Below are 15,303 nucleotides of genomic sequence, written 5' to 3' on the forward strand. Positions count from 1 at the left end.
ATTAACTCTTCTCTGTTCCCTTTCCAAACTCTCAACTTTTTCTTAAAGACATTGAGACTTAAAAACATGGACACAAAGGCTGTACATGGTGTTGTAGCACCAGTATCATCAATTCTGTACTGATATTCAAAATGAATTCTTTCCATCATTTTGTACATTCAATTGAAACATAAATGATCTTAGCCATACTGTCTTAAAATGCTTTTTCACCAGGATTAGCAGGTAACTTTCAAAGTCAATGTTTTCCAGAATATTACTCCCCATTACACAGATTTGGCCAGCATTTGGCTTAATTAAAACACACTTTATTTAGCATAGATTCAGCTCTTCAGGTGATCTAATTCACTCTTTAGGACTGGTCTGACTCATTACTATTCTTCCAGTCCCTTGCAGCAGTCACTTCTTTTTTTCATAAGCAAGGTTATATTTACTTCAGTATCACTTATGAAAATATCAAAAAGCAGAGTTGAAACCCAGTGAAAATTCACTGAAAGCTCTTCAGTTTGATGTTTTGCTATTGATGACTGCTTTTTGTCAGCTACAATTTCTTAATTAAATTAGCTTTATAAGTACTGTACATTGTTGATCTCTTAAATTCTAATAGGAGCAAAGTAACATTTTGCCCAACATCCTTCAAAATTGTTAACACCAGCTGCTTCAGAGAAAGTTTTAAGCAACCATAAAAATTAGTTATGCATCAACATGCTTCCACTCCAACACTTTCAGTGGCTAACTTACCCAAGAAGTTCAAAGACATATAAGCTTTAATAGTACTTCTCTTACTATATCTATTCATATGATATATACACTACTAACCTCTCTGGCTTTTTTAATCGTATTACCGCAATCTTAGCCTCCATAACATTTTATGGCAATGAATTTCAAATTATATGTGTGAAAAACATAATTTTATCCATTTTGAATTTTCTACAGTTTAGTTTCACTGTATCTCAGGTTCCAGCTGTATTTTACTGCCAGAAGATATTAGATCCAAAGTTGGTATTTCCCAAAGGTGTAGATTTCTAAGATGTAGAATGCTACAAAATTAATTCATTTGGCGCTTCAGCAAGACATCTGAACATCTTATAATTCTGCAGTACTGGTCCTTTAATGATCCAATGAGCCCACTCACTAGACTATTGCCTGCTTTTGCATATACTCAGAATATTTTGTTATTTATCCATGGTTAGCTAGTTACCCCATAGACTTGCTCTTAGCTCTCCAGCTTATTTTTGTACATATACTGCCTGCTGTAGTTTATGATAATTTTATTGGACTCCATAGAGTTGGTTTCTCCATTTTCTCAAGGCTATTTGGCTCCAATGATTTTGTCATGCAGTCATTGCAAGCTCAGTCTAATCTTTTTTCTGCATGCTCTGTATACATCTACAAAACAATAACCATCAATCGTGTGCCCCAGCTGTGAAGAAATTAATTATGCACGTCTGTATTATAATATATGCATGTACTATGCTTGTACACATAGGCATTCCCTGACTTAAAAAGAAAATCTTAACTGTTCTCAACAAAAACTGAGTTTTATTCCAAGTTTTTTCATTGGAATAAAACTAAAAATTATGAGTAAACCTTCCACAAAGGATCCTTAAAGCACTAGAAATTACACAGCGTGCTTTGTATCTTTAAAGTTACCAATATTAAAATTTTTACAATTTAGTTAATGCACTGCTACTTACCTCTAATATTTGCATTTAGAAAGGGTCAAATAATTCTGAGTTTATTTTACGTCACTGTGGTGCATTGACTGGGCCAGCAGCTAAGCGCCACACAGCTGCTTGCTCACGTTCCCCCTCCTCCGGCAAGATGGGGGAGAGAACAGGAAGAGAGAAAGCGAGAAAACTTGGGGGTCAAGAAAAAGACAGTTTAAGAAGTGAAGGAAAAAAGAAAGAAAAGAAACCCAACAAAACCACAAGCGATGCAAAGGCAATCACTCACCACTCTCACAAGTAGACTGATGCTCAGCCAGTCTGGTAGCAATGGGTACCTCCCCCAAAAACCACCTCTCCTCAGTTTTTATTGATGAACATGACCCTATACGGATTGAATAACTGTCTGGTCAATTTGGCTCAGCTCTCCAGGTCGCGTCCCCTCACAGCTTCTTGCTCACCCTCAGCCTCCTAACCGCAGGGAGTGGAGACAGAACAGGAAAAAGAGAAAGCCTTGACACTGCAAGTACTCCTCAGCAACAGCCAAAACACTGGTGTGTTATCAACAATGTTTTAGTCACAAATCCAAAACACAGCACCATAAGGGCTGCTATGAAGAAAATTAACTCAATTCCAGCCAGGCCCAGTACAATAAGACATTGTAAAATATAACTAGAAATTATCAAACTTCCAACTTCAGTGAAATACTGTCATATTTTGCTGAAGTGATGTCTCTGGCCTGTTTTTGGCATTGGTCATCAGCCTAATTCATGTACTTATTTTTTGCAGCTTCATTTAAGAACGGACATGCACACCCCTCTACTACATGCCTACACTACACCTTGTGAGACAAGAGGCAACATTTTGGTTTCTACACAATCTTGACTCCTCAAGGGCTCAGTATCAGTAAAGGATAGCCAATACCCTTGCTTTTGCTCAGATCCATGCTTTGTCAAAGCAGCTCTCTAATCCAAATTCTTTTACAAATCAAATAGCAGCATCCTGTGATCTTCTCAATAACCCAGCTGTTTGCTCTAGGGGGTTTTGAAAATTCATTTGACTACTTTGACAACAGAAAGTTTGACTGCCTTTGAATCTGCTTTCAAAGACAAAATTATACAGGTCAAGATATTGCTCATGGAGCATTCTGGTTAGCTTTGACAATGATGGATACCTTTCGTGACCATTTCCCAGATCCCTTATGCCCACACTTCACAACTGTCCTTAATGATGAATGACAGTCATCTGCAACGAACGACAATTTTCCAGTACTCTCATCTCCAAAGAAATGGCATTATCATCACATTTTCTTTCTATAATTTATCAGACTGAAAAATACAGAGTCTCTGATTACTACAGTCTTTATTAATGTAACAACTTAAACAAATACTAAGTTATGTGGTTTGAAATGTGGGTGGTAAAAGATACCAAGTTGTTAGGTACAGTATACTCTGTTTTCATTACTTGGGGAACTCTAATTCTTACTCTCTAATGAAAATGCAATGTGGAGAAGACAGGCTGTTTTGATTTGAAATTGCTGCAGATATCCTAGCTGAGCCTTGAAGAAATACACAACTGATATAAAATAAAGGGATATTCAAAGCTGTATTTTGAATTGAAGTCTTGTTCTCACCACTCACAGCAGTGGATATTTTATTTGCTTAGTGAGGGTTTTTCACTCTATAGTTACATCTTCACTGATTCAACAGGGACTGAAATAGTCTAGTAAAAAGACCTTCTGGAAAAAGTTTTATCCAGTCAAGTTTGCACTTTGTGAGAAAAGGTCTCATCTTAGGCCACAATTCTTGGCACTGATAACTCCTCACTGTGAGATGCAATTGAATTTATCTTAACAAATAACACAAGCTATGTTCAAAATTATTATTTCTATTACTGTAATAATGAAGGTCCTCAGTCACAGACCAATACTTCTCTGTACCTGTGTTCTATAGAACCAAAACAAAAAGGACTGCGTATAGAACAAAATGTTTGACGTCTAACCAAAGACGACTATAATCTATATATAAATCATCAAATAGAAAGAAACACGGTAAGTAAGAAACATGGTAAGTAAGAAACATGGTAAGTAAGAAACATGGTAAGTAAGAAACATGGTAGAAGCACAAGAATCCCAGGAACAATGAGAAATATCGATGAGCTTGGTGGGCACTATTATTACAGAACTTGAACTTTGTATTTTGCAAGATATCACATTAGTGACTTCTAAGAAGATTTTTTAAGGAGAACAAACTTCCTAAGATTTCAGAAACGTTAATAAGGACGCCCTCCCAGGCTGGCAGAGCAGGAAAATAGAAAGCATGAAGGAACTTGTTTTAAAATAAACAAACATTTAAGGGAGCCTGAAATAACATGCCACTTGAGAGGACAAATGATCTTCTACTATGGGGGGCAAGAGTTTTTATTTATTTTTCTTATTTGCACACAGATGGAGATGAATACACCTTTCTAATAGCTTACAGGTTTTATATCTGTGGTATATCTCAGCAATATTTATGTATTGTTAGCGTGCGTCAAAGAGGGTAATTAGTTGCCAGGGGCTGGTAGGAAGCAGTACGTTAATGCTCATGCAACAAGACAATGCCTGTGTGCACGTGTACACATAGTAGAAGGGTAGGAAGACAACTGTGAAGTGATACAAAGGCGAATCACATAGACATATAAAACCTACTACACAAGGCAGATCATGTCATACACAAAAAGAATTACCAGGTGGTAGCAGGCAGCATTCTCCATTTGCTTGTGTATTCCTCAACTTTAGGAACTTTCTGCATGTTTATCTTTGTGTTTGTGATCTTTATAAACCTGTCTGCTTCAGAAGGTACCTAATTTTCTACTTACAGGCTGATTCAGCACCATTTGTATGGTCCAGGTGTGCTGCCCGTGGAACATAGGGCATCTTCTCCGAGTCCTGCAGTAGTTTCAGAAATACCTTTAATGAAATAGGAAAAAAATAATTTAGAATCCATTCTCTAAAAACTTTTTTATATATATATATATATATATATATCTCCCAAACCATCCAGGTTGTCAGATATTAGTAGTGGCTGCTGTAGCCACCCTGCTGGAATGACTATAAAATTAGACAAGTTCTCCAGTGGAAGATCCTGGGGATATGGGGAAAAGAATAAATGCCAATAGAAGCAAAAGCACCTATGCAAACCACTCTTGGCCCATGGACGCTACTATCTGCAAAGATTTTTCAATACACCAGCTGCCTGTGATTGACATTTTATGCTCCTAAGCTGTGACATACGTTGGAACTCGGTTACTGCAGTTTTTACCAAGGGCATATTCACGGCTCCAAATTTTTTCTACTACTCTAGCTAGTTGTGTGGGCACAACTGGACCTGCTACCAGAGTTCTAGTTGTGCCAGTACAACTAAATCTAATGTACAAAATCCTACAGAACTGACAATCTACAGAGCTGTGGGAAGTATCCATAGATTTATGCAATCATGTGGGCAATAATGTTTTCGGAAGACATTTAAAGTCATCAGGTACCGTCAACATTAACAAAGTCCTGTCTAACTAATACAAAAGCGAGGACTGGGCAACTATGCATGTTTTATAGTATCACAGAATCACAGAATGGTAGGCTTACAAGGGACCTCTGGAGATCATCTAGTCCAACCCCCCTGCCAGAGCAGGGTCACCTAGAGCAGGTTACACAGGAACACGTCCAGGTGGGTTTGGAATGTCTCCAGAGTTGCAGACTCCACAGCCTCTCTGGGTAGACTGTTCCAGTGCTCTGCCACCCTCAAAGTAAAGAAGTTCCTCCTCATGTTTAGGTGGAACTTCCTATGTTCAAGTTTGTGCCCATTACCTCTTGTCCTGTCACTGGGCACCACTGAAAAGAGCCTGGCCTCACCCTCCTGACACCCACCCTTTAAGTATTTATAAGTGTTGATAAGGTCCCCCCCTCAGCCGTCTTTTTTCCAGACTGAAGAGACCCAAATCCCTCAGTCTTTCCTCATAAGAGAGGTGTTCCAGTCCCCTAATCATCTTGGTAGCCCTTTGCTGTACACTCTCCAGGAGATACCTGTCCTTCTTGAACCAGGGAGCCCAGAACTAGACACAGTACTCCAGGTGCGGCCTCACCAAGGCAGAGTAGAGGGGGAGGACGACCTCCCTCGACCTGCTGGCCACACTCTTCTTGATGCACCTCAGGATGCCATTGGCCTTCTTGGCCACAAGGGCACATGGCTGGCTCATGGTCATCCTGTCATCCACCAGGACTCCCAGGTCTCTTTCCACCAAGCTGCTCTCCAGCAGGTCAGCCCCCAACCTGTACTGGTGCATGGGGTTATTCCTCCCCAGGTGCAGCACCCTACACTTGCCCTTGTTGAATTTCATAAGGTTCCTCTTTGCCCAAATCTCCAACCTGTCCAGGTCTCTCTGTATGGCGGCACAGCCTTCCGGTGTGTCAGACACCCCTCCCAGTAAAACCATTAGCATGTATATCCCAAATGGGGAGAAGATGGTAGGATCCTATTACCTAAAATCGCCATGGGAAAAAACAAAATGATTTTTTAATGAAAGTAACAATCTAAAAATCTGCACTAGAGCAAAATTGTAAGGGCTGAATCTTCCTAAGCAAGGGGAGACACCTCAGAAGGCAGTTAAAGATAACATTAAAAAAAAAAAAAAAAACAGCAGATTTCACCAACTTTATAATCATGAGATCTATTTAAATGGTATATGCAGACTTTGCCAAACAGATTCGTGTTCAAACTACTACTTCTTGTTTAATCTTGTTTCACAGTTCTGTCCACATAAAGTTCTTTGGATTTCATAGAGATATATTTCATTTATCAGTTCCTGAGCCTTGCAGAAACTTGGAACAGCTTTCATAGTGAGTCAGTTATTAACACTCACCCCACTCAAAATTAAAAATAAATTAATTTTTTCTTATCTTAGCCTGAACTGCAATTTAAACAGTGATCTAGGAACTTCAGAGAAAAAGAAAGAAAAGAAAAATTAACAGAAAATACATCTACCATGAACATCTCTAATTGAACAGCAGAAGTACAACCAAGTTTTGTTTTCTCTTGATGAAAGCCTTCTCTTGCTTTCTCTTCTGTTTAGTTTGAGCTGCAAGACTTAGATTATAACCACAGTGTGACTTTCAGAAATCATTAAGAAACCATTTATTTCTTCCTACAAAAGAGCCTGATATCAGCTACAACAAAAAATTCTGTGTTTCCAAGGAGCTCATACGAAAGACAATAAAAACAGTCAATTTGAAGTACTTTATAGTTGTGGAAAGATATTTCTTGACTTGCTAAGGTGTGACTGTTACATAAACCATACTTTGCTTAGTCAATACAGTTGTCTTTTAACTGTGGTTATTGATTGCATTTCTTACTTGCGAACTTTCAGGGAACACTTTTTGGCCATTAACAACTGCAAGGCCAGAAGAAATTAATACCTTCTGACATTTCTATATTAGACCCTGGACGGAGATCCTCACTGCCCAAAGCCACATTCTGATTTGTCGCCTTGGACCTGTTTGCTGATGGCTCCTCTGCACACCAGTTCTGTCAAGCAAACCAAACTAAACTGAATTGACTAAAACCACAAAGGAACTGCTCCTCTCTGGCTAGGATGAAGACTACACTACAAAACATTGCCTGCATATGCTCAGTTCAGTGTCAAAAGTCCTGCTGGAGTTGCAGACAGACATTTTCTTCCCAGACATTCCTTCTGGGAATAAGCAATAAGTAGGACCTTCCCCTTCTAGGAAGGGAGCGGGGTAAGTATAGAGCATCTGTCATTCGTTTAGAGACCAGTCCAGCTTGAGCAACAACAAGCCATTGAACAAATTAAACAAGATATTGTCCAAAGGCTTGTCATTGCTCAGGGCCCCACATTGGGCGCCAATTAATTCTGTCAAGGTTTAGGCTGCACTGGCCACTAAACAAACGACACATGCTCTCTATTAACCTCTCTCCCCTCTCGGAAGGGGAAGGGAGAGAGAATAAGGGAGAAAGACTTATGGGTTGAAAAAAACCTAAAACAGCTATAATGAAATATTAAAAATAAAAATAAAATATAATAATATTAATAAGAAAATGATTAAATGTATACACATATATACAAAACCAATATTGCGCTCTCAGGATGACAAACACATCACTGGCAAGCACCGGGACTGGACACAGGGGCAGACAGGAACTGAATTCAAGAACTGGATTCAGGAACACATGGATTGGGATCAAAGGCAGAAGAATGGACAGAGTCCTTCTCAGACACCGCCAGTTGAAGAAGGAGAAGAAGAAGGTTGACCCCTTTGATCCCTCAGCTTTACACTGAGCATGATGCAGGTGGGATGGAATGGAATACCGTGTCGGTCATTTTTGGGTCACCTGCCCTATCTGCTCCTCCCCTCAGGTGCAACCCCTCTACACTCTTCCGCTTCCAGCCCTCCATCTTGGTACATAAAAAAGTTAGCTGACCTTGGTTGTTATACCAATACGCACGAGCAGAAGCCCCTCTGCATACCTTTCCTTGGTAGTACCTATAAACATCTATCACTGCTAGAACCAGATACTGTCTAAAAAATATACCATTAATTTCAGAGAGTGCAGTCAGTTCGAAGAGACTTAACTGAAAGTAAAATTACTGAAAAGGAAAATTGGCACAGTATTCTTGACACTGAATGTCCTTGACACAGTATCCTGCAGTGGCACCGTATCCTTGACACTTCACTGCAGAGCACGGGGACCCTGTCACACCTTAGTTATCATTCTGAAAACACATTCTCACCTGAAAGGAAAAAGTGCAAAAAATGAAAGTGGATTAAAGAAAGAGAAAGCGAAGAGAGGATAAAAGGATAAATAGACAACACCTATAGACAGTCCTTTATCATCTAAACCCACTGACTGATAGTTTAGCAACATTTCTGGGCCCTCCTACCCCACTAATTCCATGTGTATTCTGAGTATTTTGCAGTGGGAAAGTGTTAATTGCTTGAATTGCTTGCTGACAGTTAATTTGCAACAAGCACCTGCAAAAAGAGTAGTCAAAATTGTGAGTGGTAATGTATTTAGTAATTAAAAAGCCATATAAAAGTCCCTGAAAAGTAAGCAGCATAAGGAATCAGGATTAGATGTTGTTAGAGCACTCTCGACAAAATTCAATCTCATTAGAAGCTACATAGTGTTTTAAGGCTAAAATATTTCAAGGAGGTATATGGCTTTCCCTGGAAAGTTTTGGGACAAACTCTCTGGTCATTTCAAGGAAGAGAACTTAAAGTAGTACTCCATTAACAGATATCGTGACACATCTTATTTTGCAAAGATGTTTCAATGGTTTTGTTCTCTCCTCAAAGCAAAGCAAGAAAGCGATAAGCTCTGAAACCTCCAGAGCTGCCAGAAAGTGCAACATCATCCTCCAGAGAGCTCTCAGTATACACTTAATTTAATTAATCCTTCTATCCTTCTTTTGGTTCTGCTAACATTCTTTGGATTCCAAGCATTAAAAGTACACAAATACAACTGGTTGGAAAAGATATTCAAAATCTAAAATGAAGAAAATATAATATTAGTGAGATTTGAAAGTGTCAGAAACTGATTTTGTTAGAACTTCAAGATTGCTTTGAAGTATGAATGGAGGTCTGGTTTCCCTTGAAGAGTAAAATTTTTAGAGTGTGAATGCCCCTCAGACTGAAAAGGAATAATGGTGAGCGTATGAAAGAACAAAAAGAAAGGATAAAATAAAAATTATAACACATTTCTTCCTCTAAAGTCAGAGTTCTTTGTTTCCAGATTGAATTGTTTGAATAGACTAAATAGCACTATTATGTGCTATCCATTTAGTTGCCAATGCAAAAAGGCTTTTGATAAGAAAAAGGCGAATTGAGGTTATAACAACGACTAATGATGAGATGCAGAGATGACAGAAATCAACCCTATTTAAAGCATTAAGTCTTCAAGCTGAATAATGATACATCAATATCTAATACCACCTTTAAAGCTTTTTTTAACCTGCAGAAAACAACAAAAAAGCAAGCTCTCAACTGAATAACAGATGCAGCACACTGAGGAAGCTTCCTCATATTCCATGACAACTTCACATTTTCTTTACAGATGCCAGTTCTGGGAAGTCCTATGATATCTCACAGGGATGTAATCAAGAAAGGTTCTCAAAATCTACATTACCTCAGAATCTATAAAGTTTGGCAGTGAAAAGTATTCTTTCTTATAGCATATTAATCACACTATATAATTTGAAAGAAAGTAACAATTTTTCAATAAGGTTTGTTAATAAGCCTTTGACTTGCCTCATAGAATTGTATAGCAGGAATGTAATTTACTTCATAGCATTATGTAAAATTATTAAACTTGTATGATATATTTTTTTCCTCTCTCCCCACACCCCCATTGTCATAGTAAATGTCACACTAGCTTTACATACTGTGGTCATTTGTAAGAGAAACACTAAAGAGATGGTTTGGTGGTTGTTTTGGTTTTGGTTTGGTTTGTTTTTTTTTTAATAAATAACACAGTTATATAGAGCTTAACCTCAAAGGAAACCACATACTGATGGTAGATCATTTTTTGGACTGCAGTTTAAAAACAAGTATGCAAAACCAGATCTGTTATGCTTGTGCAGGGTCCTAAAAAACTATGTAGCAAATCAATATAGTCCTAAAGACGTCTCCCAGTGGACCACTTCAGGATACAGCAGCTCCACATGGTGGCGTATTAGTTCAATAAATTTTGTGAACAATTGTCATTTTAGTTTACTTGCATTATTGGGTTTCTATGTATATTTTTTCCACAGATTATATAAAAGGAACAATTTTAAACTTGCAAAACAAACCCAGAACTGATGATGCAGTTTCAAATATCTAACCCCATTAATTCCCGTATGTATAGCTCATGTAGCAAAAATACAATGCATAAGTGATGTCTGACAGGCCTTAAAGTGTATCATCTTTATAAAACCCGGCATCTTCCCTGGGGATTCTCATATTCCGGCTGACCGCAGTACTACATCATATCATCTCATACATTTCCAGGGAACACATGGAGAAGAGATACACCTCTTTTCTATACTAAGCATTTATTGCTGTATATAAAAATATATCACTCTACAGGAATCTGCATTTCCTTATTTTTGTGGGATTTTTTTAACAGATATTAAATTTTCTGTTGGAAACAGTCCAAGCTTGTCTCTCTTTAGCACCATAGGTAATAGCTGGAGAAATCAGTTTCACAAAGTGATACTGAATGAATTGTGCCATCAAGTAAAAATAGAAGTGTTTTGTGCATCAAAAAACACTGACATTAGTCTCCTACCATTACTTGAAGAAGTGGAAAAAATTATATTTTCGAAAGGATCTATACTACGGAACTTGAATAGTGGTGGCTTAGGGAATCTTGATATTTAGAAGTTATAGCCAGGTCAAAAACAGTCCAAGAAAAACAACTTCTCACTGATATGGCCATTTACACAGAGCTAAATACAGAAGTGATGAAGCAGCATAACAGACTCTCTTTTCTCTGGTCCGTTTGGTATATACTGTAACAGGTTGCCCAGAGAGGCGATGGAGGCCCCATCCCTGGAGACATTCAAGGCCAGGATTGATGAGGCTCTGAGCAACCTGATCTAGTTAAAGATGTCCCTGCTTACTGCAGGGGAGTTGGGCTAGATGACCTTTAAAGGTCCCTTCCAACCCAACACATTCTGTGATTCTATACGCACACCTGTGTCCGTCTCTCTCTCTCTAGGTACACACACAAAATACTCTTTAGAGATTTCCCTACACAGTTTTGCCAAGTCCTAGGCTTTAGAACTTTGTAAGTCAAAGAGCACTCTCAGCAAATTTTTTTTCCATCCCAAAAGCTACCTGAACTGAACCTCCAGCCTGGCAAGTTCAAAGCTCATTCCAACGCTAGAGATCCAGGACAACAACAGTAGTTCTCCTTAAATCAATGACGCATTAAATTTTCCTTAAGTAAATGCAGAAACAAACATTTAAGAATTACACAGTTCCTCAGCGTTCACAACAGATTCTTGAAATCAGAAATAAGTTATAGTAGAGTGGGTGCTAAATTAACAGTACAGCAAAACTATAAAGTATACATTTTGCCTGAGATGTATTTTTTATTTTTATTTTTTAGAAAACATGTTTCTTACAAGAAACTGTAGTGAAATATGAAAGATAAAATAAGAGTATCTAGAAGCTAATACAGGATTTTCTAACCAAGAAAATGCCATTACACAGGAAAATTAAAAGTACCTCTTCCAAAGTGGTGTCAGAAATGCCATAACCAGTCACATGCAGATGATGAAGGCTTTGATCTAAAGCCTGGAAAAGACCTTTAAATGAGGTCTTATCTGCCCTTTCTGGAATCACATATGTCAGCTCGGTCCCACTGTTCTCTTTCAAGAAGGCTTCTGGTATGTGGGTCTGTACCAAAGATGTGACCCGAAAAATATGCTCAGGATCCTGGATTTCAAACACAGAGGGCTATGAGGAAAGAAAGATAATCATGCACAAAAAAATTAAATGTTACCAAAAGTATGGGACTTGATAGGAGAATTCATACAGGATAATTTCCACTGATGAAACTGCATCAAACCTGGGACACAGACACTACTTCCCAGGAATAAAGAACAGTGAGACAAAGCCCTTTTCAGCTAAATATTGAAATGCATCATTTTCAAAGATGTCATTGTGTTCTTCTAAATAATAATAATAATAATATTAGTAACAATAATAATACCACCCACCCAAAACAACCAAGAAAGCTGATAGAAACATGTTTTGCTGGCTCTCTAATAATCTATATCACATATTACTTCCTGGCAGGGACATGCAGCTCCCTTAGAATATACACAGCTATTACTTGGCAGGCACTGTTAAGTTCTGTACAGTACATTTTTAGTATACCTTTTTTATGAGTGTTAGACTGTGTCCCTGGCCATATGTTTCTCTCAGGTAAGAGGGAGAACCACAGCACCTCAACCGGCCACGCTGCAGGATGGCAATGCGATCGCTGAGCACCTCTGCCTCATCAAGATGGTGAGTGGTAAATATCAGTGTGCAACCTGCCACCAGAAAGATTAGTATATGTCTACAAAGCCTGGTTACTAAAGAAACACAACTTGCTTTCACAAAGGGTCCTTTAACCTTAAGGGACCATGTTTCAGGTCCCTTCAAAACACAACTGCAAGACACAAACAAAACCTGCATTTACATTTATAGTCTGAGTTAGATTCAGGTCTAAACTTGCTTTGCCTTGAATTATACATAGTAAGCAGTATTAAACCATTACAACTTCAAGCTGTTTTAAGAGCTTAAGAGACTCCTTAAAACAATGTAACAACAGCGTCTATTTCAATGGATCATTCACTGTGAGTTATTACAGCTAATTGAGTGCTCACTTTCTGAAGAGTTTGCTTCCCACAACCAGTTTTTAACCTTATGGCACTTAAAAAATTAATGTAGCAGACTGACTAATGAGTCCATTTTCATTAGAGGTATATATGCATGTATATACAGATACGTGAAAAATGGGAAATGAAAGCCAGAAAATAATTTTGAGACGCTAATAAAAAAGAAAAAGGTAAGAGAAAAGAAACTTCAGGACCGAACTCGTAACTAAACTCAGTCTTATGTTAGATCGGGCATCTTTCTGTGAGATAGCAGATAATTCTTGTAATCTTGCTTGGCTTCTTTAAAGTTTCACAAGTTTTATTAAATGTTACCTCTGAAATTAATGTATTTAGTTACTAAATAACAATACTAATATTCTGACTATCCTGTTTAAATTTATTGAAACAGAATTCCAGAAAGGACAATAAGCAGCAATTTATGTGCATAAGCTTTGTACCAGATTTGTACTTCAAAAGAACATCCCAGATGCTACGGCGAGAACATGGATCTACTCCACTGGTGGGCTCATCTAGAACAACTGTCTTTGAGTTTCCAATAAATGAGATGGCAATTGACAGCCTCCTTTTCATTCCTCCAGAAAGGGCTCCAACAGGTTTGTACTGATGTTGGGATAAATCCACATCTTCCAGAGCTCTGAAATAGGAGTACAGAAACAGGAACAATTTTGAAAATTTTTTTCCAGCCACATCATGCCCACTCAGAGCAGAATTACTGAAAAGTCACAGTAAATGGAAAGTGAAAAAAATACTATCTCTAACTGGTTATACAATTTGGTGACAAAAACTAATAGAATAAAATGATCTCTTTACCTACAAAGTATAAACACTCATCACCACCTGAAATACAAAGTTTGGATAAGTATTGTGCAGGATAAGAACAGGAAAATTTTGAAATTAAGTCCAATAAAATAAATACCAGTTTGTCCAACAATTTCAGCAAACTCTAGATTATAGCCTCTTAAACCATGGCAAAGATTGTTAGCTTCATAACTGAAACAGTGCTCCAACTTTTGCAACCACATAAAGAACCTTGAAAAATACCTGAGTTTTTAGGAAATGTGTAGTCATGTGAAGTAAATAAGGTAACACTGCTGCTTTTGGGTTTTTGCCTTTTTTTTTTATTTGAAGACATGTTTCTGTGAAGTAAACAGATTAGCGATCCCTAGACAGAATACTACTACCTAATCCAACTCCTGTGTCAAGGACTGGGACATACTTTACAGACTTTGCCCTCTGATGATCTTGCATCTGAGCAGTGTGTGGAAACATGCTCAATAAAGGCAGCACTGAAAGACTATCAATTTATTTTTCATCACATTGAACATCCAGTCGTTGACCTAAAAGCTTTCAGTTGCTATCAGCCTGGCAAGCAAGACATAAAAGGCCCAACAGTCCTAAGCTAATATCCTGAATCATTTGAGTGAATATGCAGTCTGTAAACCATGCTGTTTACCCTGAGAGAATTTTTCATTTTTAAGAAAAGAGGTTTCTATAATTGTTTTATAGATATATATCCAGGAAAATTATTCTTAATCTCTTTAGAAGACATCTTTTTTTTTTTAATAAAAAGCAAATTTTGTTTCATTTCTTTGTTGCTTTTCTAATTTCTCCGAAGTATTTTAAAGCATTCATTGCCTTTAAAAAACCGTAATTTTTTCTTAGTAGCAAGGCCTGCAGAGTCCTGAGTATTCTTATGTGCCATTAGTATGACAGACTGCTGCTGAAATTATAATTCAGCAGTCTAAGTACAATAAAACACAGGATATTATTTTGCATAAATTTTAACCAAACACTATGTTTGGTTTGTCCTTGTTGTTCTAAAGAGTTGTTTCTGTTGTTTCTAGAGTGAATGCAGTGTCCTCTACCAGAGATTTTTCAGATCAAAATTTTAAAGTAATGGGCTTTTATAATAGCTACAAAAAAGGAAAGCCACTTTGCCACTAATTTGTCTGCATATGCCTAATTGTACACTTAAGGAGAAGACTCATCAACTTGACATTTTTTTCCATTGAAGTGTGGAAGAGCGCAGCCCTTCACAAAGCCTAGCATGAATCAGAAGGTAAATAGAAACTATTTACACTGCCACACTATTAGAAGAGCATACATTTTATTCCTAAAGTTCAGAAAATGCAGTTTGCTATTAGTGAACAAGATCTCACCTTGTATGGTTTACTAGTAGTTTAATATATATGATGCAAAAATGAAAAAGATC

General features: G+C 37.7%; 1 protein-coding gene across 1 annotated transcript in view; it reads right to left on the reverse strand.

Annotated features, from left to right (window-relative positions):
- ABCA13 (ATP binding cassette subfamily A member 13) overlaps window positions 1-15,303 on the reverse strand; it is a 195,813-nt gene that overhangs the window by 82,554 nt on the left and 97,956 nt on the right. The window contains exons 32-35 of the mRNA XM_054191743.1: window positions 13,529-13,725; window positions 12,586-12,743; window positions 11,932-12,162; window positions 4,524-4,614 (exon numbers count right to left, since the gene is read on the reverse strand). Coding sequence (XP_054047718.1) covers window positions 4,524-4,614; window positions 11,932-12,162; window positions 12,586-12,743; window positions 13,529-13,725 — 677 coding nt within the window. The remainder of the gene's footprint in view (window positions 1-4,523; window positions 4,615-11,931; window positions 12,163-12,585; window positions 12,744-13,528; window positions 13,726-15,303) is intronic.

The sequence above is a fragment of the Rissa tridactyla genome, chromosome 2 (genome assembly GCF_028500815.1).
Source record: "Rissa tridactyla isolate bRisTri1 chromosome 2, bRisTri1.patW.cur.20221130, whole genome shotgun sequence".
Taxonomy (NCBI): Eukaryota; Metazoa; Chordata; class Aves; order Charadriiformes; family Laridae; genus Rissa; species Rissa tridactyla.